Below are 22251 nucleotides of genomic sequence, written 5' to 3'. Positions count from 1 at the left end.
GGTCGTCATTTCCCACCGGTCCAGTTGGTCACAATTCCACCAACGGTAAAGTGACGTGAATGGTTCGCAGGCGGACCGGTCGATTCGATTGGTCCGCGTTCGGTCGGTCCCGTTCGATCCCGACCAGGAGATCCGTTCGAAAAGCGCTCGACAAGGCTGCTGGCCCTGCAACAGCGGTACGACCAATTCCGCAGCGACCAATCTGCTGTTCGACGTATACGAGCTGGACATGTTGAACGTAATTTTGTGATGGAGCAGTTCGTCGTGATGGTGATGATTGTGGTGATCGTCGTTCGATCCGACCCACTTGTCATTCCCATCTGAACAATCAATTGATGCGTATTGGAAATGAAAACTTTTATGCAAATTTATATTCCAACAATTGTTGTTTGAATTGAAAATTTGATCGATCTTTTATTTTTTTTTTTTGGTTTTAATTTTTACATCATTGAATAAAAGAAAAGTCATTGTCAACGGATCTATGTATTTAACAATTTTAATATTTAAGATTATGAAAATAAACAAATATTTATTTTTATAAAAAAAAATCGTTGTCCATTCCAATTTGACACAAAATTAATTCATCATCATTATCAGTAAATTATTATCGAAACATTTTTTTTGTTTTGCAAAATGAAAACTTAAATAATTCTTTCTCTCTTTTGCACAAACAAACAAACTTACTGATATTTGAATTAATTAATAATTTCAATAAGTAGGTAGCATATTTTTGATATTGTAATGATGATTGAACAAAATTAAAAAGGTCACAATGACTGTGTGTGTTGTCAAACTTCTGCTAGCAGATGTTGGAAATTTGACAACAACAACAACAACACAGAAATGGAAAAAGTTGTAATAATTTGGAAAATAAATTTCCATCTTTTTATTTATTCTGGTTTAAAAAAATTACAAAAATTACAGGTCTTCAACAGAATCATTTTCTACAACAACTAACTGTCCACAAGTTTAAAAACAAATTTTCATTACAGTATTCCTTTCAATTGTCCATCTTTGATTAGTAGTTCATTTGAAAATAGAAAAGCTCATTTTTCAATATGATCAACATGATTTTTAGATTAAATCAATTTCAATTTCACACCTATCCATTCAAACGTTGCTAAATTGAACTTGCAAATCAAAATTCCAAACTCACATATTCGATGATGTTCAAGTGTGTTTTTCTTTCTTTTTTTTTCTATTTCTTCAAATTTTAAAATTCATATTAACAGATTTTTTTATTTTATCAAAATTTTTAAATTTTGAAACAATACAAACAACTATTAAATTATTGGACAAAAATAAATAACCTCTTTTTTTTCAAAAAGGAAGTAAAGCATATCTGTGTTATTTGTAGTCAAAGTAAATATTTAAATTTTATTATTATTCAAAATTAAATCTTTTTTGTATCCTCAGTTTAATTGGTTGATGTTATAAATTGAAGAACAAATTGTCCTGTCCGTTGGCAAAAGTTGCAAACAAATTATGAATAAGAAGAAGACATTTGTGAACGCATCTGAATGAAACAATTGATCTGTGAATTGTTGAGCTTAATGTTCAAATTTCGGCGTAACGTACTAATTGACCTAGAAAGTAATGTCAAAAATTTTTTGCCCCGAGAATTGTGATTCATTGAAACTAGACATGAAAAGGATTTCACACTGTTTTGATGGTTTATCATTATGTAAGAGAGACATTTTATGAATAGAAAGTTATTCTTTGAAACAGCGATATCAGAAAACAACATTAAAATAAAAATTTCCAAGAAACTGGCTAGTTATGACCTTGAGAAGCACCTTGTTTGCTCTTCTTATTCACCATTTTCAACATGTCATCCCGAAACGAACCAACCAAATATCAAAAATTACAGGTTTATTATCCTCATACATTGTCAAAAATTTTGAAAAGAAATTTTTCCAAAAAATTTGAAATAATATTGGAAAATTAACTGAAATAACCAAATTTTTTCAAATGATGTGATATATCATTTATTTAAAAACAATATTAAATAATTTGTTATATGTTAAATTTTTCATCTTGCATAAAAAAAGCCTTGTTCTAATTTGTTATAATAAAATTATTATTTTCATAATTTTTGACCTGTTCACTTTTATTTTAATTCAACTGTTAAACTTTTACTTTTAATATCACAATTGATATGTAATTCAATTTTACATTTCAATATTTAAATGCTTATTTCATTTCCGAAATGTTTTTCAAAATTATGCTTGTAATATTAAAAATTCAGAAAATATTTTCCAAATGTTTAGTAAAGAACGGCATTTCATCGACAAATAAAAACACTTAACACAAAAAGGTTGTTTCAAAAAGTCAAAAAAGAAGTGAGAAAGATGTTTCATAATAATAAATGAAAAATATCATTTTACCTGTAGGAATTCCAGCTATTTCCAACGTTATGACCGATACTGACGACTGACCATTTGAAGAAGACTGACCAATTTCTACAGTTTCATGGAATGCTATTTGAGCTAGGGAAGTATATTTCGGAGAGGTATGATTTGGAAGAGGTAGTGGAATATTTAATTCTTCAACAATGCGCTTTACAGTTAAAAGCTGATGCAAGCGATCCATGCTTGCTAGAATTTCTTTGAAAGGTTTTTGCTTTTCAGATTGACTGATGCTGCTGTCATTGGTCAAAGATCCACAGCAGCCTATAGCGTCGATCTGAAACTTCACGCATACGTGAAGCGCAATGAAAATCCAATTCCGCAGCAACATATTCATTCACTTTGGATGAAATATGATTTGACTTGTACAGTTCACGTCAAACGGGATACTGAATTTTGAAAATGCAAAAAAAATTCATAAGCATAAATAACAGTTACTTTAAAAATGACAGAAACGTAGAATATTTATTTAGCAAACGGGGTCCATAAATAATTTCCTTCTGTTTGCAACCAATCAAATTTAAACCCAGGGGGAATCATTACTGCTTCCCTGCAATGCAGTCTAAAAAAATTTTCTCATAATCTTTTCCAGTATATAATTTTAGTAGAATTGCTTTAATAACTGAAACGTATCATTTTTCTTGGAAGAGAAAAATAAGCCACTGAGACATATATATTAGTAACTTTTCAAACTGCTGTTCATCTTGAAAATTTCCATAAATCGACAGCTTCATGTATAATTATTACAACAGCAGCATGTGCAATGATCAATTTGAAACAGTAACAGTTGAAATGATGCAACTGTCATTTCATTACCAGATACAGTTTCATGTTATATCCCACTTATTGAATATATAATCTTCATTTTGGCTAGCAATTTTTATTTACAACAAAACAAAAATTATCATCAATTTTTATTCGAAAGTAAGCAAATGCAAAGCGTGGGTGCAAGCAGTGATTAAAAAAAATATTATTTGCTATATATATGGTAGAGGAGCGAATAGGAATAATATGTTGGAAATTATGTGTGGGTTGTTTGAAAATTTTCGTCGCAACAAATATTCAACGTAGGCGACACTGGAATTTTCAGACACCAGACAAAGGCAACCTTGTGCTAATTAAAACTGATTGACATCATTAATGTGACATACAATGCTTACAGATTACTTTTGCTAATGTACATTTCAAATTTCACTTTTGATAAAAACGAAAGCAAACTTGAACACTAACCACCAGAAAAATTTATTTTTATCCCACTGCATCTGTTGTTGTGCTTTGAAATGCATAAAATCAGTTGCACAACACAAGCGAGAAATAATAAGTATTTTAATTTTGCAATTTTAAAATAATATCTGCACAACACTGAGATTGACACATTCTTTTCACATTCACTGCTTTAAAGTTATGTGAATATACTATCGTTTATATAGAATATGATTTTTGCTAAAATTTAAAATATTCTAAATGACAAATGACGACAATTTATCCGTTGAAAATATTTCCATATATTGAAAACATTTTTACTGTTTTGCAAACTATTATATCAAGATTGGGATGTAAGTGCATTTACATTCACGTAATACAAAACACTTTGTGCATTTCAATGTTTTAAGTTGATTTTTAAATATTATGGATGTTTCATTGAAATTTATTAAAAAAATTGAAATTGATATTAAAGATAAAGTAGCTTTTGAAAATAAAATTTGAACAATTATGAAGTAATAAAATCAAAATAATTTAAAATTTTAAAGCAAACTAAAAAATTGATTTTCAAGTTTATATTATAAAAGACCACTTGAATATTCTATTAAAATATCAAAAGATAAGTTGTATTTCTTTTTTTCCATTTTATAACATGGACATGTAAAAAAACCATAATTATCATCACCTTCGCAACTGTAAATTAAGGAAATGACCAAGCAAGACTGTTTCGTTGCAATTTTGTATATTTTTAATCAAATCAAACTGTTTTTTAAATTATAAAATGTCAATGTTAACTAGCTTTCATTGCAAAATAAATTTTATGTTAATCAGTTTTGTTAGAGGATAAACAATTGATTGGATAAAAAAATTTTCAGCGAAATTTAAATCGTAAAGTAACATGTTTCTGTTAAATAAACGATATTTCAATATTTGATGTCATTTGAAAAGTTGAATTTTTGCATATCAAGTTGAAAGTTTTTTGAAATATTTTTTAAATTAACTGGTGATAAAATTGAATTGAGAAATGTAAAAGTATTTTCCTAGCGATCCTTAAAATAAAAAGCAAAAATAAAATTTTTATAGAAATTTCAAAAAAAAGTGGATTAAAATTCAAAATGGAAAAAAATATCATGATGGTTTTGACAGATTTATTGACTGCTTTCAGTGTAAAAGCATTATCCTTGAGATAGAAAATTGATTTGCAATTTGGGAATGGTCAGTGCAAAACACAGAAGACCATGCGTTTAATGGTGGAGATTATTTTATTTGTTGCTGTGTTTTCGTCTGAATAAGCGAAAACTTCTGCTAGATGTAGCGTAAACTTTGGCGCCATTCCAATGCAAACTACTACACAGTGGAATATGCATTTCCCTTTATGAAATTTGTCTATTTTGGGAGGATGATACATAAAAGGTTCCCTAATGGTCACGTATTGATTTGAATAGCTTAATTCCAAGTTGACATTAACCTTCCAACTGGAAAGGCCCGTTCTGATTGGTCAAATTTATTCGCGCATTTATTGAAATATATCAGTGATTTTATACAACTAAACCAACCATTAAACTTTATCAACTCTGTGACATTATGGAATCTTGAATTTCGTTATTATTTAGCAAAAGAGTCATCAGTACGAATCACGACACTTCAAGCTTGTTGAACTTTTAAGTAAGGATCATTTGTTGATTGCTATCAATCAGCGGTTCATTTGAAAAATTATCAATAAGTAACAACTGCATTTTCATTTTTCTTTTTATTCTGTAGTGTATAATTTATTTAAAATTTTCACCAATATACTCTTCAATATTGTTAGCTGAATTAAATAAATGATTGTAGTTTAAAGTACATTATTAAATTCTGTTTTATGTTGTAAATGAATTCCAATGCACATTTGAAAAATTAAATATCTCATTTACGCATGTAATGAGATTGTTTGAAGCTTTTAAGCTGCTTTTTTATTTTCAAAATAAATTACTTCAAAAACTCTATAGAATTAAAAAAAAAGAAGAAAAAAGAAGCGCATTTCTTTTGTTCAGATGACATTCCAGTTGTAAGATTTATTAGTAAATTCTATGTAGAAACGCAATTTGGGAAAACTATTCATTAATCAATTTTCAAAGCAGAACGTTGCAACGAATTGATGATCATCAACTGGATGAATATTTCTGTCTGAAAATTTCCGATCAAAAATAGCGTAAAAGTATTTCAAAGAAGATGGCACGACTGTATTCCATTTCTGCTCGGCCGTTTCAAAGACGATCTTGTCACATCATTTCCCATTAATAAGGTAAAAATAATATAAATTGATTGTTCTTAACAAAAATATTTTCTCTTCCTCTCTATATCCATTTTTTTCTGCATTTAAATTCAGTTTTGAAAGTAAATTCAAAACGCATCATTTTCAATGCCTTCTTATAATCAAATATTAAAGCATTAAAGTTGAAATCTTTTCTATTCTATTTAATCACTATTTCCATTAACAGTAAATGAATAAAATATCTGCACAAATAATAAAATTATGAACATTTCCATGCACTTTTTTCTTGTGTCAATATTTTTGACATATTCAATCAGACAGCTTGCTTTTTAATTTTAATTAAAAAGCCAAATATTTCATTATCCATTGTTGCAGTTTAATTGATCGCATGCAAAAATTATTGAGAAATTAAAAAAAATTATAGTCATCTTCCGTGTTCTTGCATTTTCATTAGAAACATCCATTGGTGAAACATTTAATCCACTTATTTGTATACTTTTCACTTGTTATACTAATTTTGTTAGCAAAAATTTTCCAAACTTGATGATAAAACATTGGGACGTTTGGACCTTTTTTTATAAAAATTTTTCATTTTGTAGCAGTGTAATGAAATGTTTATTAATTTTTATTTCAAGTTGAAATCTTTGAAATGAAATTTATCTGATCTAAACTAAAAAATAAGACTAATTTTTTTATCAACATATAATGCATTTTGCAACATCACTATCCACAGCAGTAATATATTTTGTAAAGCATTTCGCATATCATATTAACAAATAGTAAGAAAGAATTTATACTGATTTCATTATATTATTAACCTGTGGTTATTTGTTGGTAAAAAAAATACAATATTACACATTAGATAGTCTGGATGTGAAAAGCAAACACTGAATGAAGCTACCTTTAGTTCACATCATCACATCAGCGGGATTATTCATTTCTTTAAACAGCAAACATTATTAATCAAATAGATGATTAAGCAGTTCTTTAAGATATGAAATTTAGTATGCATTGATTGAGTTTCAAGCTTAAACAGTAATAGTATTAAATAAGCTGTCCAAATATAGTATATGAAATATTAATTTAAAAAACTGTGTATAACACTCTATTGGAATCATTTTTATTTATGGAACTTTTATAGTATTTTTATTTGACATATATTCTGTTTAAGAAAGAATTTTTTCATAATATCTGAAATATATTACTTATCACTTGATGCTTTGCGTAGATATTTAATTATCTGAAATGTTTACTTTTTTGGCAACTAAATAAATATTCCATATTTAACACATCCAAATGAGAATCATATCTAATGATCACCATTGTAAAATGACAATAAGTGAGAAGTTGTTTTTCTGAAAGCAAATGCTTTTATACTGCAAATAAAAAGTAAGTGAGAAGTGTATTTTTTTTCAATTTGTACTTGCAAGTTTAAATTTTGGACAGGCTCTATTTCTGACAGCAACAGAAATTGGATTTAAGAATACACGTGTTAGACTTTGAGGAAGCCCAGAGGAATCGATGATTGATTTTTAAGCTTATTTTTAGTAGACTTATATTCATTTACCAAATATTCATAAAATATCCAATATTTGAATTAACAGTCCCCATTTTTCAAATAAATTACAAAAATTCATTTTTTTTCTTGCTATTCACGAGTTATGTTGTTCAGTTCTATAAATTTGCAAGAATTTTACAGGGGAAATTTTACACAAGTGATCTATTAATTACTCATTCTTTTTATATATTCAAAATACATTTTATATCTAGTTTTTTGTATTTTTTGTTATGTTAAGCATTTTAGTATTAGAAAAAAAATTAAGCTGTCGTATTAGGTTTAGAAATATGCTTGTTATAACAGTTTTAAAATTAGCAATAATTTATAATTTATTTTGCTGACTGAAAAAGTGACAGAAGGCAAGACTTTTGACCTAACTTTCCAAATACATAAATTTCTTCAATTTACTTACAAAATTAACTATTTCTTTAATTAAAATTGCTTTTAGAATGTATATTTAGAGCAAAATTGAATAGGATTTTAGGTTATTTTTTAAAATTGATCTTAAAATCATTTTAAAATGATTAAAATTGAAAATTTTTAAGTTTAAAATCATTTTTTAAATCAGTTTAAAATTTTCTCTTGAAATAATATTGAAGATGCATTTGCATGAAATTTAAAAACTTTCCTAATAAATAAGCACATTAAGAAAGTAAAGCACATTCAACTTTTCAACGTGCTTAAAAATGAGAAATTTATTTTAAATTCTGCTTTAATGTATTGTTTAGTTAACAATTCCAGAAATAATAACTACCATGATTTTGTATTTTATATATAAATTTATCAATTTCATATATGTTATAATTAAAATTGTTAATTTTACATCTAAATAATAAGAAATTCTTTTAATAATAACTTAGTTGTAATAATTATAATCTTAGTTTATTGATAATTTATGAAAATTTACCAGTTCTTTTAATTAATTCTAGTGAAATCATTTACAACTAAATTTGTAATAATTCGTATCATTTGAGCAAGTGCATTGCTTTAGGTTTTATTTATTATAAATTTTTAACTACAAATGATAAAACATGAAATATTTAATTTGTATAAACTTCTAAAGATGAACAAATTGTTACATTATATTGAGCTGTCAAAAGAATTTGAATTTAATTGAATGAAATTAGCTGGAATTCAGATGATAATAGTATTTGATTAATTAAGCAAAAATATTCTTATCATATAATTTTAGACTTTAAATTAAAAAAAATATCTATGTTGCATATAAATTTTTTGACTGAACAACTTAAAAAAACAAAGCACGAAACAAAATGCAAAATAGAATATATGAAGCAAATGCACATCGACAAAACTTAATACAACAATTTTCAACTAATTCTGCGTATAATATAACTGAAATTTTAATAATTAGCTTGTTATAAATTTATGAAATCTAAATCATACTAATGCCATATCCAATTCTATTAATGGTGAAAATTAAAAAATTAATGCAGTCATTATTATAATTATTTAAGAGTGATAAATTTACTTCAAAAAATTTAATTTTATTATTTTTTTCAATTATTTTTACAAAAATTTCATTTTTTAATTTAATATTTCTTATCAGCACATATTGTATCTTGCAACAGTATTGAAAACTAAATGATATTAAAAGAATTATTGTTGCGCTATAAAACAGTATTTTAATTTTATTTTACTTTAGAATAAAACAGTTGTTCATCAATTCTATTCATTGGTTATGATATAGGAAAAAAATTGTCATTTTAAAAATAGATTTTACTGAAAGAAATGCATGAAAATCTTTCATTATTATTATTATTATTCTTGAAAGCAATATTTAACCATGACGTATAATGTAAGACACAAAATGAAGAAGATTATTTCACGGAAAAAGAAGGCAATTATTAAGAAAAATTAATTGTTGAAATTTTTATTCTTTTTTTTCTTCTAAAACATGATCAAGAAAGCCATTCTTAAAAATAAATATTTTATTTTGAAAAAGCTTCTTTCATTGGAAAAAAGGCAAAAATATAGTCAGGATTCAATATGCAGGTACGTCAACATTTTAAAAAAAATATAATTTTCAATCGAAATATGCTAATCTTTTTTAATTTATAAAAACTGTTTTCCATACAACTACTTGTTGAATTTTTGTTCTACACTTTGAAAAGTATCCAGTAATCAGTTTTCAAACTTAAGGCTATTTATGCAAAAATCTGAAATATTTAATAATTTCCGTGTTAGTGTATTTTTATTCTGTGCCGTTCTTATTTATCTTACTGGAATATTTTTCAAATAATACCAATGAAAAATTAATTGTGCAAAAATTTTAATTTTAGCTTATAAATTAAATTAGCAATGCTTTCAAGTTGTTCACTTTTCAAATATTGTACTTTTGAAAGTTTGATCTGTAAAAAAGTAAAAGTTCATATATAATATAAATTAAAGAAATCGTAATATGAATATAATAAGTTTGCATTTTTAGCGTAATCAGTAACTGAATATTTTACTTTATGATCAATAGAAATCGGTTATTTTTGGATGAAAATTATATTTATCCATTCGTGTTGATGCTGCTGTTGTACAGAAGTTTTTGCTTATTTTTTATTAAATTGAATAAATTATTTCAATTTATTATTCATAATAAAAATTTAGCTGCTTTGTGAACAAACTTTTGTCAGGAGATGTTCAAATCAGTGAGAAAAACATTCTTGCACAGGATACAGGAAGGTGAGAACAATTCTAGTTCATTTGGATCTTTTCGCAATTTGTGGATCTTACATAAAAAATTATCCTCTGAAATGCTTATTGATTGGTCAATTTTCTTTTGAAATATAAAATGCTTAAAGTAGATCATTTTTTTAATTCATATTTATTTAGAAAAGTCTCAATCAAGAACAAATTAGATATATTTCGAGGCAGGCAAATGACTGATTTTATTGATTTGGAAACACTGTAACATTGGTTTTTTCTTTCTTGGCTCGTTGTTTAAAGTCCTTGCCACAAGCAGAAAAAATATTTTAAGGAAAACTTTTAAATTCACTGTTTGCAAGCATGCTATTTTTCAGAAATATGCGCTTAAAAAAGTAAGAAAATATTTTTCTGTTTATTGAGAATTTGAACAGTTGTTTCAACCATGCTGAATGTTAGCATAGATGGATAGTATATTGTTCAACAAGACCTAGAAAAGTAATTTTAGTTATTACTTTTTTTGGTTTTTCAGTAATTTTTTCCAGAAATCACGTAACTGCAAAGAGTATTTTAATAGGTACAAAGAGCAATTTTGACCTATAAAAAAGGACCATTAAAAAGAAATTACAACAAATGAAATTCTTGTTATCAATAATTAAAAATTCTTATAAAATTGAATTATTACCAATTTTGTTATTTTTATGTAAAATAAATTTGTTTTTAAAATTGTTTGCTTCTGAAATTCTCTCTCTGTCATTCGACTAAACAGATTATTATCAACCTTGAGTAGAGCACCTCAAGCATGCTTTATTGTATTTGCATATTATTGAAGCTTGAAGCATATTCATTCGAGCTTATGACACATATCAGAATATTTATTGATAAGAATAAAATCTTTCAGAAATAAGCAAATAATAGTCATTTAGAAATTCAGATTATTTGAATACAATATTGTTATTGAAAGCAATAAGCTATGAATGTGAAATTCAATATAAATCACAAATTGTCAATTATCCATACATTTCTATAATTTTTGTTATTTTAAATTACACAGTGCCTTACGTAAATTTATAAACTGCATAATGTTGAACAGATAATAGTGTTTTCTTTAATGTTGGCATTAAGCAGATTAACAATGTGGTTAACATGGGCTGATTGTTTAGTGATTTGCTTTTTACAATTGCTTGCAAGAAAACTAAACATTTTTGTATTTAATTTTAATGTTTACATGATAAGATGAAAAACTGTGTAAAAAGTCTTCTTATTCCAAGTAAATAAAAAGCAGATACACTGTTTTTGTACAACTAGTAGAATTTGAAATAGTAATAAAATGAAAATTATTTTCAAATAAACATTAAGTAATGCTTCAGAATATCAACGAATGTAAATCACTGATAACAATATTATTTAGGATTTATTATATAAAGTACGTTGAAAGTTTGGCTGCGTTAGTGAAGTGTTTAATAAAATTTCTAATTGTTCATAATGAAATTCTTGATGAGCTGAATACTAACGAGCTTCCATTACTTTATATGATTTAATTTAAATCAGCTTTTGGTGTCATCATTGCATGAGTGATAACGCTCATCAGCTATTGAGAAACATGTCGCTTTCGTAAGTTGCACTGACATGCTATAATCGACATCTTGATAATTCAAACAGAAAGATGCTTTCCTCAGGGATAAGCAAACTATTTTGCAAAAAATATTTCAGCAAAATTCCATAAAGAATCGACATTGATCGATTTCAACTATCTGCCATCTATTTGCTGGTTGGTACTTTGTTTCGTCGTAAAAGTCGTCTTTTGCTATATCACTAAACGCATGCATCATAAGAAGCATGTTTTTTTTGTTCACTGCTTTGCATTCAAAACATACTTACTTTTTACAAAGTACAATTTTGAAATGAGAATAATTTGTTTTTATTTCAATGCTAATGAAGAACATTAACAATACGTCGGATGTTCTGTTATGTGTGGAATCAAAAAATTTTATTGCCATACCTACATGCATATATAGATACAAAGAAGTTGTTTAAGCTGAAGAAATCTTGAAATTATTCACAGTGGTCTTGTTCAGTATATCGATTTTCTTGCTATCGATTGTCAATGAATACAAGCCAATTTACAAGTGCTAGAACAAATTTAATGGTCAGTTAAAACAGCACCTCTTCATGTTTGTTCAAGCAACACTCTTTACAAAAAGGTGATTTATTTGCATCTTCAATTGAACTAGATCAGAACGTTTATCCTGCTAGCAGGATTATCTAACGATTATTTTGAAGAAAAAATTTCGAAATAATTAACTTTTCATTGTCACTTTGTACTTTTGATCATCTTTTATTGGTGCTTAATTATTGAGCATAAAATGTTAAAAACATCAGATTATGTATTGTTATGTAATTTTCATATCTTGCAAGCAAATTTTCTTTTCTGTGTCCAATATTAAGCAAAATTAGGCAAATTCTTCTAGTTTATTATCAATCAAACCTCGTAAATGAAAGTATTTGAATTGAATAATATGTATAATTCTGAGCTTTCACTAACAATATAATAACTGCACTAAAGCACAGCGACTTGTTGATGTTGACTGGACACTTTTAAAATAATATTCAGCAAGTTCCTTCGTTTAACAGAAGACAAGAAATGCATTTAGACCAAGTTATTCTGCAAATATAAACAAAACTATTCAACGTTCAGCAATGCTTCATTGGGCTCTTGAAATCACGTTTTACGACATTATCAAAGTTTGCTGTTCAATGTAATGTCTTCATTTTAATTTGGCAGAAAATAGCATTCAATGCTTTGGATCATATATTTTAATTTTTTTTATAAATCAAAGGTGAAAATGGGATATTAGGTATGGATATACTAATTTTGCCTCATTTTATTAACAGAAGACTGTGCGTCATGGGAATATACAGCCTTGAAATTTGCTTTTCGCTTTCTGCTTGATTTCTGATGATCACTTGATTTCTCCTGTGATTTGCGGGACTGTGCAAAAGAGACCATAGGGCAGGTTTTCATTAATTGATTTCAGCTTTGCACTGCTGACGGCATCTTGGAATGAAATAAACAACATACGGGTTGCCCGTGGCAATGTCATACTACGGAAAACAATGGAGTCTGCATTGTTTCCAAGACATGCTTCTTGATTTACCTGTTACCGAATCCGCAGTTCTTAAGAATCCACCGACAGCAGTCAAACTTGAATCAATTGCTTTAATATGACAACTACTGTAAGCTTTATGTAGGTGCAAAGCTGAGATATTGAATAGAGCATCTGGGAAATGACTGATTGACAGAGAGCTGAGCAGCGGGAGAAGCAAGCAACTTTGCGCCGCTTGTCATTTCACCAGCATTGGGTTTCGCCATGCCGTGCTGGTGTCCCTATGCAAAGTAGTTCAAGGAATTATAGTTAAATTGTTTCTTCTGAATAAAAAGCAAATCAAACCGACAAGTTTTGTTGATTTTAAATCAAAAACAACAACGCGAACAAATAATTATGTAATCAGCATAAATTTATTCCGGCGACTTTGCTAGACGCTGCTTTTTGAGTTCATCTTGAACAAATCTACGAAACGGCCATCATTGTTCAACTGCTTCCGTCAGCTGTTTATGTTGTGAAATGCTTCACCATTTGGATCGCTTTAAATAGATTTAAAGAACTAACTAGAGCGGGTTTTGCTGATTCGTTGACAAGCTTAAACAGGAGGCAGTGGGGCGTTAGTGCAGAGGGAAAAAATAAAAGCAGGCAAATGGTAGGCTTGGAAACGATTGTTTTCAACTCATTTCTCACTTGCTGCTTAAAATTGCAATCATTTTACAGTTTATTTGTTTTCATTTAGTCAACAATTCAAATATCCCAGCGATGCCGAAAGTTGATCGTCTGATGGCTACCAATTTCAATGAATGCATCACAGCGCTACAAGCTACAGGCCAACCAGTTGTAGCTCCTTTAGAAGGCAAGTATTTCAATCATGTAAAATTTACCATTTAAGAAGCTATCTGGATTATTGCATTTTCCAGCTGTTATTCCATGGTGCAATGCCACATGGGATTCCGTACTATGCTGGCCAGCCATTCCGGCGAATACAAGCTTTACATTGCCATGCCCACCGTTGAAAGGATTGGATACTACTAGTAAGCATTTATGACATTATACAAAAATATAGAAAACTACTAATTTTATTATTAAGTAATACAAAAAATTCAAATTTTTTGATATTCATAATTTCAAATAGTAAATGAGAAAAGTTTGAAAATGCTTTTTCATTTGTTTTTTGAGTTAGTTGATTGGGATGAAAATTTCTGCACTAGCAACAACATTTGATTGTGATTTTGGACCGACATTCAGCTGAAATTGTTTCAATTATCTTGGGACTGAACAAATTTTCTAACATTCGAACGCTTCTTCTGCTAGGATTAATTGTGCCCAAACAAATTTCAAATTTGTCACAAATGTCATTAAAAAGTTTCCAATTTTGTTTAGATGATCAATTTAAAATGTTCATCGGATTTTTGTATTTTTCAAAGTTAAATTTTAATTTTAAAATGTTAAAGTCTAATTTTAATATTGTTTACTTTTAACAATTTGTTTGTAAAGATCTTTACAATTTTAAAATTTTGTGGTACATTTATTTAAGAAAAGAGAAGAAGAATTTAGTGCAAATATTTTGTATAGTAATTTTAGGAAATCTTATTTTTCACAAAATGTATGAGGAGAAGTAAATTGAAAATTGATTGCATAATGGTAGTTGCTTTGCAACAAGCAGAAAATCTTCGCTGCGCAAAGATAATTATAGTGTTTTTCCTAAAAATGGATCATTTTAGAAACATGTCAAACTAATTATAGTAAATCGAAAATAGAATTATTTCTTTTCACAGCAGTGCGACTGAAAGAATTTACAATATATAATGATGTGTTATTTATTGAAGTTCATCGTTTAATCGTATGATAATTTCTTTATATTTTTGGTCAATTGATGACGCTGAATTTGGAAATGTTTGTTGATGTTGTTTAATTTTAGCCTATCGGCATTTTCACGAAAGTTTCTGTTAAATTTGTTCATTGATTCATGTGGATTGCATTAGATTAATCAGTTTACTGTTATCAGTCGAGTAAAATGTTTGAACTTCACTTTATACTTTTAATTTATCTTAATTCACTTTAAAATTCAATTTACTAAATTATTCGCATCGCTAAGTTCAGTCAAATTATGCTGAATGCAAACAATTTTTTCAAATTGCTCTTTGAAACTAAAAACAACGCTGTAATTGACCTTTTATCCTCAATTTTGGTCAGTTTTTTATTCAACGCACTGGAATGATGACAGATTTATTTGAATTCAATTGTTTTGTTGATAGATTTGCAATAGGCAATAGCTAATTGTTGCGAAGTGACTAACGATCATGTTTTTGCATCAAATATACATGGGAACCTGAGTTTTATGGCAGATGAAATTTTACTATTTAAATTTAAACAGTTTTAATCTTTTGATTCCTGAATTTCTATTCCAAATATCTTATTTGACAGTATTCAAAATTGTAATACACTGATTAATTTCTTACCGTGCTTAGCAAAGTAATCTTCTTCTTTTTATTAGTTGCGTGAATTTTGCAGCATGCCATACTATAAATAAAATAGCTTTTCTGTTCAAGTGTCATATTACATGCTTTAAATAAATAATACATTGCCGTGCTTAATTTCAAAGCAGAACGGCTGTTTCTTTCCAAGGAAAGAAAACATGGTGATTCAGTCATTACTTGTCTTGAAACAAATGTATATAAGCAAATTTCAAAATAGCACTTTATTTAAATTTTACATTCTCTTAGTACTATATAATCATTCTTAGAAGGCAATAAATATATTTTGTATTTTATTTGAAAATTATGACATTTAAAAAATCTATTGAAATTTAATTTATACGCATGACTTGAGAAGATGTCATATAGTTGTAAAAAATTTTGATGCGTTTGTTTTTCATAAATTTCAAAAAGTGCATTCTAATTTGATAATGTTCTCATTTTTCATAGTTTAACCTTAAATAGAACCCTAAGAACTGAAAGACAATTGGATTATAGTTGTATATCTTAGAAATAAATGCGCCAAATAATAACAAATATAATGGAAGGCGTATAAATTTGAAGATTAATCCATATTGTGATGAATTTGATGAACAATCAATTTTATGTTAATAAATATGACAAAAATATGAAAGAGAAGATTGTACTTCCGCATTTTGTTTATTATTTTTTGAATAGACTAATTTATAGTTTTAGATATTTGAAATTTTAAATGTTGAATAACACCATTAACAATTTATATCTGTAAAGGTGACATGAAGTATTGGGAATGACTTCATTTCTTTGATTGATTATTATTGCTGCTGTTGCTCAAAAGCTAAACGGCTTTCTTTCTCATCATCACAGAGACGCTTTTTTCTTCTAGTGTTGTTTTAAAACACCAGAGGAGGGGAAATGCGCTAATTTTTTTTAAACTGTTGTAAAAAGTACGTCTCCATTTGTCTGTACACGACTTTGATTATGTTTCAGCCGTTGGTTGATGTTGCTGCTGTTGTATACGATACATTAATCCATTTATCCGTTCGGTGGGAGGTATAAAATTTATTGATCAAACAACGGCTGTGGACAAAATGTTGCCTCTGCTTTTGTCAATCAGATAGATGCAATTTTCATTTCGGAATTATCTTTTAAGTTCACTTTATTTGGCATGGGCAGAGTAATTTTGACGGGGAAACAATGTCAAAAGTTGCCAACAAATCAATGCAGATAAGATCAGCTCGCAGTATGTGAACGGAACGGAAGCAGCACACAGTCAGTAGCATGCTGAAAAACGCACTGCGCTTTCATTCGCTCATAAGTTATGCTTTTCAATATATATATATGTATATAGATAAAGGGATAGATAAACAAGAGAACAATAAATTTCCTCTCCCATTTATTTTCTACTACTGCCCTCTGAATTTCGTTCATAATACTAATAGTAATAAATTGAAAAATAATAAATAAACGAGCAGATGATGTATAAATAATTTTATTCTGCTAGTTAATATTGCAAATTTTCATTTGCGTCGCATGTGAAATTTGAAAAATTCAGCCATCTATCTCTAGCACGTAGATGAGTGGGTTAGAATTTAAAATAATTAATTAGAAATGTATTATTTCAATAATGGGAATTCAACAACGTCTGATCAATTGATTTGGTAGCAGGATGCCGAAAATGTAAAATTGCCAAATTTTAAATAATTCGCTCAGCACACATCATCATCACTATTAGCTTTGGTAATGGGGAAAATTATTTGCTCCGCATGGACGAAAAAGTTTTTCAAGTCCATAAAGCGTAAACTTAGCTTACTCTCTCTCTCTCTCTTTATTGAGCTTGCTTTCTTGCTTCGTGATTGATCAACTATATGATGTTTGTTTTTGGTGCACTTGAAAATTCAATTTACACTTTTCATTTATCAGTTTGCAATTTGGAATTTTGTATTCCATGTAAATATAATCTTATCGACAATGGGAAAACACTTGGCTAATTTCAGTATGGGATACTTTTTGCTCTTTTGCATCATTATTGCACTGATATGGATGAAAATTCAAATAACCAATCAATCAGAATTTAGATTTATATTAATTTGACGATTCACACAAGCTGGAAGCCATCTCTAAGCTTCAATGGTTAATAACACACTGCGTATAATCAAATCGACAACTTTATGATTTTTATTTGCAAATTTTCTTATCACTTTGATTGATATTTTAAATTTAAAAATGTCATACTTTATATTATTTGCATTGAATTTTATAGCAAATTTTTTTTTAAAAATATAGTCTTTGTACTTTCCGCAAATTACACTTTATCGACTGAATATACACTAAACAAGCAATATTTATTTCAATATTACAACTTATCAATGTAATAATAATAAAATGAAATGTTAAAAAGTGAAAGTATTTTTTTATAAATAAATAATATAGAAATTTTTTATTGAGAAACATAAGTTTTCTATTAAATTTTAGTCAAGTTTTCCAACATAAAAATAAATATACTATTTATTTAAAAGTTTACTATCTTTGTATCAATATGTCATCGTTTAGTGAATACATTTGAAAGATTTTATGAAACTTACTTGACAAATGGCAGTGTTCAATTTCTCGTTTATTTTTGCTGAAAAGCTACTAAACAACGCCAGTTGTTGCTTTTGAATTCGTTATAAAAGTGCTAAAAGTGCTCTCTTTGAAAATGGGGAAAGCAAATTTTGCCGACAACACGAAATCACTAAACTTTCATATTCATTCTTCGTTCGATTTGTTTTCAACTAAAAATTCATAATAAATAAATTTCCTATAGCAAACACACTTAATCTACCTTTATAATATTTTATTTTTTCAAAAAAAACAATTTTTTTCTCTTAATATTCTTTCAGGAAATTTTATTATATATTTCGAGCACTTTTTAATATTTTTACGTGAGAAAGTAAACAAAAAATATTTAAAGCTAACTTTATTTTTGATATTTTTATAAAATTACGCTTTATATTAGTGTAGAATTTTTTAATTCTAAAATATTATTCTCATTCTGTGAAATTGCATTCAAATGTTATCATGTAATATTTCACATAAAATTATAATAATATTTTTTATTTTGTGTTTACAAAAGAATGATTAAAAGTGCAATATACGCATGCTGTTTATTATAATTTTGTTTACTTTGAAGCTTGTGAATAAATTTAACATAAATTAATGCTGTTCTGTGCAAAATATTATACTGTTGTAACAGGATTAAAGATACAACTACAATACATAATCTTCAATTTAATTTTTTTTCATTTTAATTCAATGAAATATTATTATTATTATTATTAAATTTATTGCTGTTGAAATATTATAATTTATTATTTCTTTTCAGAAATTGCATGCTTTTCAACAAAATGTCCCATTTTAGCATTAAGCAATCTTATTTTATCGAGTAGTTAGTTTCCAATTAAGTCATGTCAAGTTGGCATTAATTAACGTTTCTGAGCATTTGTTTTAAATTTAGAAAGCATTCTTATATTAAAGAAATTAACTGTAAATTAAGTGAAATTAAAATATAATTAATTGGCGGACAATTATAAAAATTAGTTCATCATTAAAAGTTCATTATTTTTACTGCGAATATTGCAAAAAATATTTTTTGAATTACGTTGCAATCCACTTGTAATATAATAAAAAGTACAATCAATTTTTCCAAATCAATTTTACAAAAATTGAGAACATTTTCATATTTTTAAAATAAAACTTTAAATTTTTATTACTTTTTGTATTCAACCGCAGAAAAAATAATGCTTGCCAATAAAGTTGGCATTATTTTTTTAATAAAGATGCTATGAATAATCAAATCAATCTGCATTGTAATTTTTGGGGCTGAATGGCAAATAGAATGGCAATTAAATTTTACAACGTCGACTCTTACGTAATATGCCGTAGTGAACTAGCTTATACGACAAGATGAGATGCCATTTTTGATTGAATTCATTTTCATTTGATAGCAGTTCAATATATTAATTAGGATATATGTTGAAAAGTGGATTTTATTTCAGAAAATAAAATATTTTACATTTGCCAAAATAATTGGTTTCGGTTGGTCTCTTCTGAATGAAATTATAATTTTCATTTCTTATCAGTTAGCAAAGTTATTTATTTTTAGTAAATAAGCAATTTACTATGATAATCAATCATCACAACAGTTGGTCAGATTCGTAGTTTTTTTCCATTGCAAAAACAAATGTCAGAAATGCACAATTTATATTTTAAAATTTTTTCAACCGTTTGACGTAATATTTTTACACTGATTTAAATATTCATCATTGCGGTAATTTTTTTAAACGATCCTATCTTGTATAATAACAAGGGTAAAATTATGCGCATGTATTTCAGAAACGGTCACTAAGTACTGCCATAATTCTGGCCATTGGGTTGGCCAAACTGAAGACGATTTTTCAAATCCATCAGGATGGACCAATTATTACACTTGCATGCTGATCGACTGGGAAGTTATAGAAGTAACGTGAATTTTTTTTTTATTTATTATCAAAAATGTCCGCTTTATTTTTAATTCAATGTGATTTTTGCGAGGAAAAGTTGTAAATTGAATAAAGCACGCTGTATTATATAGTAATCAAAATATTTTTCATTGTTTGTTGATTGTTCATTATTTTAGAAGGCTCAAAGTATTGCTCGCGGGGCCCGCAATTTAGAATTTGTCGGCTTAGCCTTATCCTTCGTCGGCTTAATAACTGCGATTATTATCTTTTCCGTTTTCAGGTAATTGTATAATTATGTGTATCGATTTATTTGCTTATTATTTAGTTTACTTATTTATTTCAATAATTTTTAATTGAAATTTTGTTATCTTTATACAGACGGTTACGAGTTTTTCGAAATCAAGTTCACCTTCAATTGATGTTAGCCATTTTGCTCACTGTTGTTATTCGCTTGGTGTTATATGTTGATCAAATATTCACACAACGTATTGACACAATCAAGCCAGGCCAGGTGGGCACAACAATCAATTCAATGGTGAGTAGCAAGTTTGTAATTCATTTCTAATTCACAATTTACATATTAAATGGATTTATTTATCAAATAAATTACATATATTAAATCTATTGATAACTTTTAATTCGATTCATAATTGAATGCTTTTAAAAAAATTTTTAATTTAGAATTATCTATGTGAAGCATTTTATGTGGCATTGGAATATGGCAAAACAGTAGCATTTGCATGGATGTTTATTGAAGGATTTTACTTGCACAATATTGTCGTTGTGACAGTATTTGAAGGTGAACCAAAAATGCTGAAATACATCATTGCTGGATGGGGTAATGAATATTTCGCGCAAAATTGAATAAAACTGCAAAACGTTCAATTATAATAATAATTCAGGTATACCCCTGATTCATGTGTCAGTATGGTTGATTGTAGTAATTGTGAAGAATGCATATCGAAAGACGAATAGGTTAATTAATTTTTAATTTAATTTCATTGTAAAATTATTAATTAGCAATTTTTAGATGTCTTGGCAATTATTACCTTGAGCCAGAATTCTGGATAATGGACGGAGTGCGACTGTCAGAACTTTTAGTATTACCAAAAAAGATATTTATTTTACAATATTTTAAATTTTATTTTGAGTTATAGATAAATTTTATATTCCTTTTAAATATTATTCGAGTTCTTTGGTCAAAGGTGAAAGAAACTCATTCAGTAAGGGAGCGTCAACAAATGAAGTAAGCCATTTTTCACTGGAACATTAGTTTTGTTGCTCTCTCTGATGCAATTCACTTTAGAAAAAGTGTCAAAGCAGCTCTCATGCTCATACCGCTGTTAGGCACACCAAATATTTTGCAGACAATTCCATTCAATCCTACAACAAATAATATCGTGGGATTTGCTATTTTTACTTATGTCGCATCTTTTTTCTACATGTTTCAAGGCTTTATGGTTGCTGTATTGTATTGCTTTACAAACCGTGAGGTAAAATGTTTTATTTTAAAATTCATAAATTTAAATTTAATTCAAGCTTTTTGTGCTATTTATTTGCAATTTTCTTTAAAAGAACTTTTTTTTGAAATTGTACATGAATATAATTTCATTTTAACGTCAGTCATATTTAGGTAGTGAATGTAATCAAATGTTCTTGGGAAAGGTATTGCTTAAAGCACGGCTTTGATCACCGTCATTTACCACTTTTACCAAAATCTCAGCAAACGGGAACATCAGAACTGCCAAACAGACGTACGCAATCGACCCCCAATTTATGAGCTCCATATAATTATAGCAAATGTGATCTTTGCACGAAAATGGCAAACAGAAAAGGCTTGATGTGCCTTAGATTTTTTGAATGAAGCTCCGTTTCAATATGAACTCAAAAAGCTCATTTATTTTCACTTGTAAGTAGATTATTTTTCAAGAACAAGAAGAATAACAACAGCAGAACCAGCTAATATGTACCAAACGAAAGTCATGACGCAGTTCTAGCATGTTCTAGCAATCATTGCAATTTGATTTTTCAACAGTATGTTGCATTGTATTGAGGATATGCTTTGTTATTGGAAATTAAATTCATTTCGTATGAATAATTTAACGATTTGATTAACAAATTTCACTGTTCAT

At 27.7% G+C, this 22251-nt stretch overlaps 4 protein-coding genes across 4 annotated transcripts; 3 read left to right on the top strand and 1 right to left on the bottom strand.

The window, feature by feature from the left end:
- Positions 1–5: 5 nt before the first annotated feature.
- On the bottom strand, positions 6–2739 carry Tsp_08974 (conserved hypothetical protein). The gene is made up of 3 exons (XM_003382072.1): positions 2388–2739; positions 1848–1948; positions 6–320 (listed from the first exon to the last, which is right to left on the bottom strand). The coding sequence occupies exons 1-3, from the start codon at positions 2737–2739 to the stop codon at positions 6–8; spliced, it is 768 nt and encodes a 255-aa protein (XP_003382120.1).
- Positions 2740–5010: 2271 nt separating this feature from the next.
- Positions 5011–10343, top strand: Tsp_08973 (hypothetical protein). The gene is made up of 6 exons (XM_003382071.1): positions 5011–5040; positions 5225–5310; positions 5820–5895; positions 6465–6478; positions 10040–10114; positions 10265–10343. The coding sequence occupies exons 1-6, from the start codon at positions 5011–5013 to the stop codon at positions 10341–10343; spliced, it is 360 nt and encodes a 119-aa protein (XP_003382119.1).
- A 2829-nt stretch (positions 10344–13172) lies between these two features.
- On the top strand, positions 13173–15711 carry Tsp_08972 (conserved hypothetical protein). The gene is given in 9 exon segments (XM_003382070.1): positions 13173–13274; positions 13379–13472; positions 13740–13901; positions 13922–14055; positions 14075–14216; positions 14767–14800; positions 15012–15078; positions 15104–15124; positions 15697–15711. 9 exon segments carry the CDS (start codon positions 13173–13175, stop codon positions 15709–15711), a joined length of 771 nt encoding a protein of 256 aa, XP_003382118.1.
- Positions 15712–18028: 2317 nt separating this feature from the next.
- Positions 18029–21899, top strand: Tsp_08971 (PDF receptor). The gene is made up of 11 exons (XM_003382069.1): positions 18029–18044; positions 19003–19065; positions 20013–20128; positions 20296–20399; positions 20498–20654; positions 20801–20957; positions 21022–21094; positions 21150–21219; positions 21277–21365; positions 21426–21612; positions 21753–21899. Exons 1-11 carry the CDS (start codon positions 18029–18031, stop codon positions 21897–21899), a joined length of 1179 nt encoding a protein of 392 aa, XP_003382117.1.
- Positions 21900–22251: the final 352 nt, after the last annotated feature.

This window comes from Trichinella spiralis (assembly GCF_000181795.1).
Source record: "Trichinella spiralis strain ISS 195 chromosome Unknown Scfld1, whole genome shotgun sequence".
NCBI classification, from domain to species: Eukaryota; Metazoa; Nematoda; class Enoplea; order Trichinellida; family Trichinellidae; genus Trichinella; species Trichinella spiralis.
Note: the sequence above shows the minus strand (reverse complement) of the source record. Positions and strands in the feature narration are given on the sequence as shown.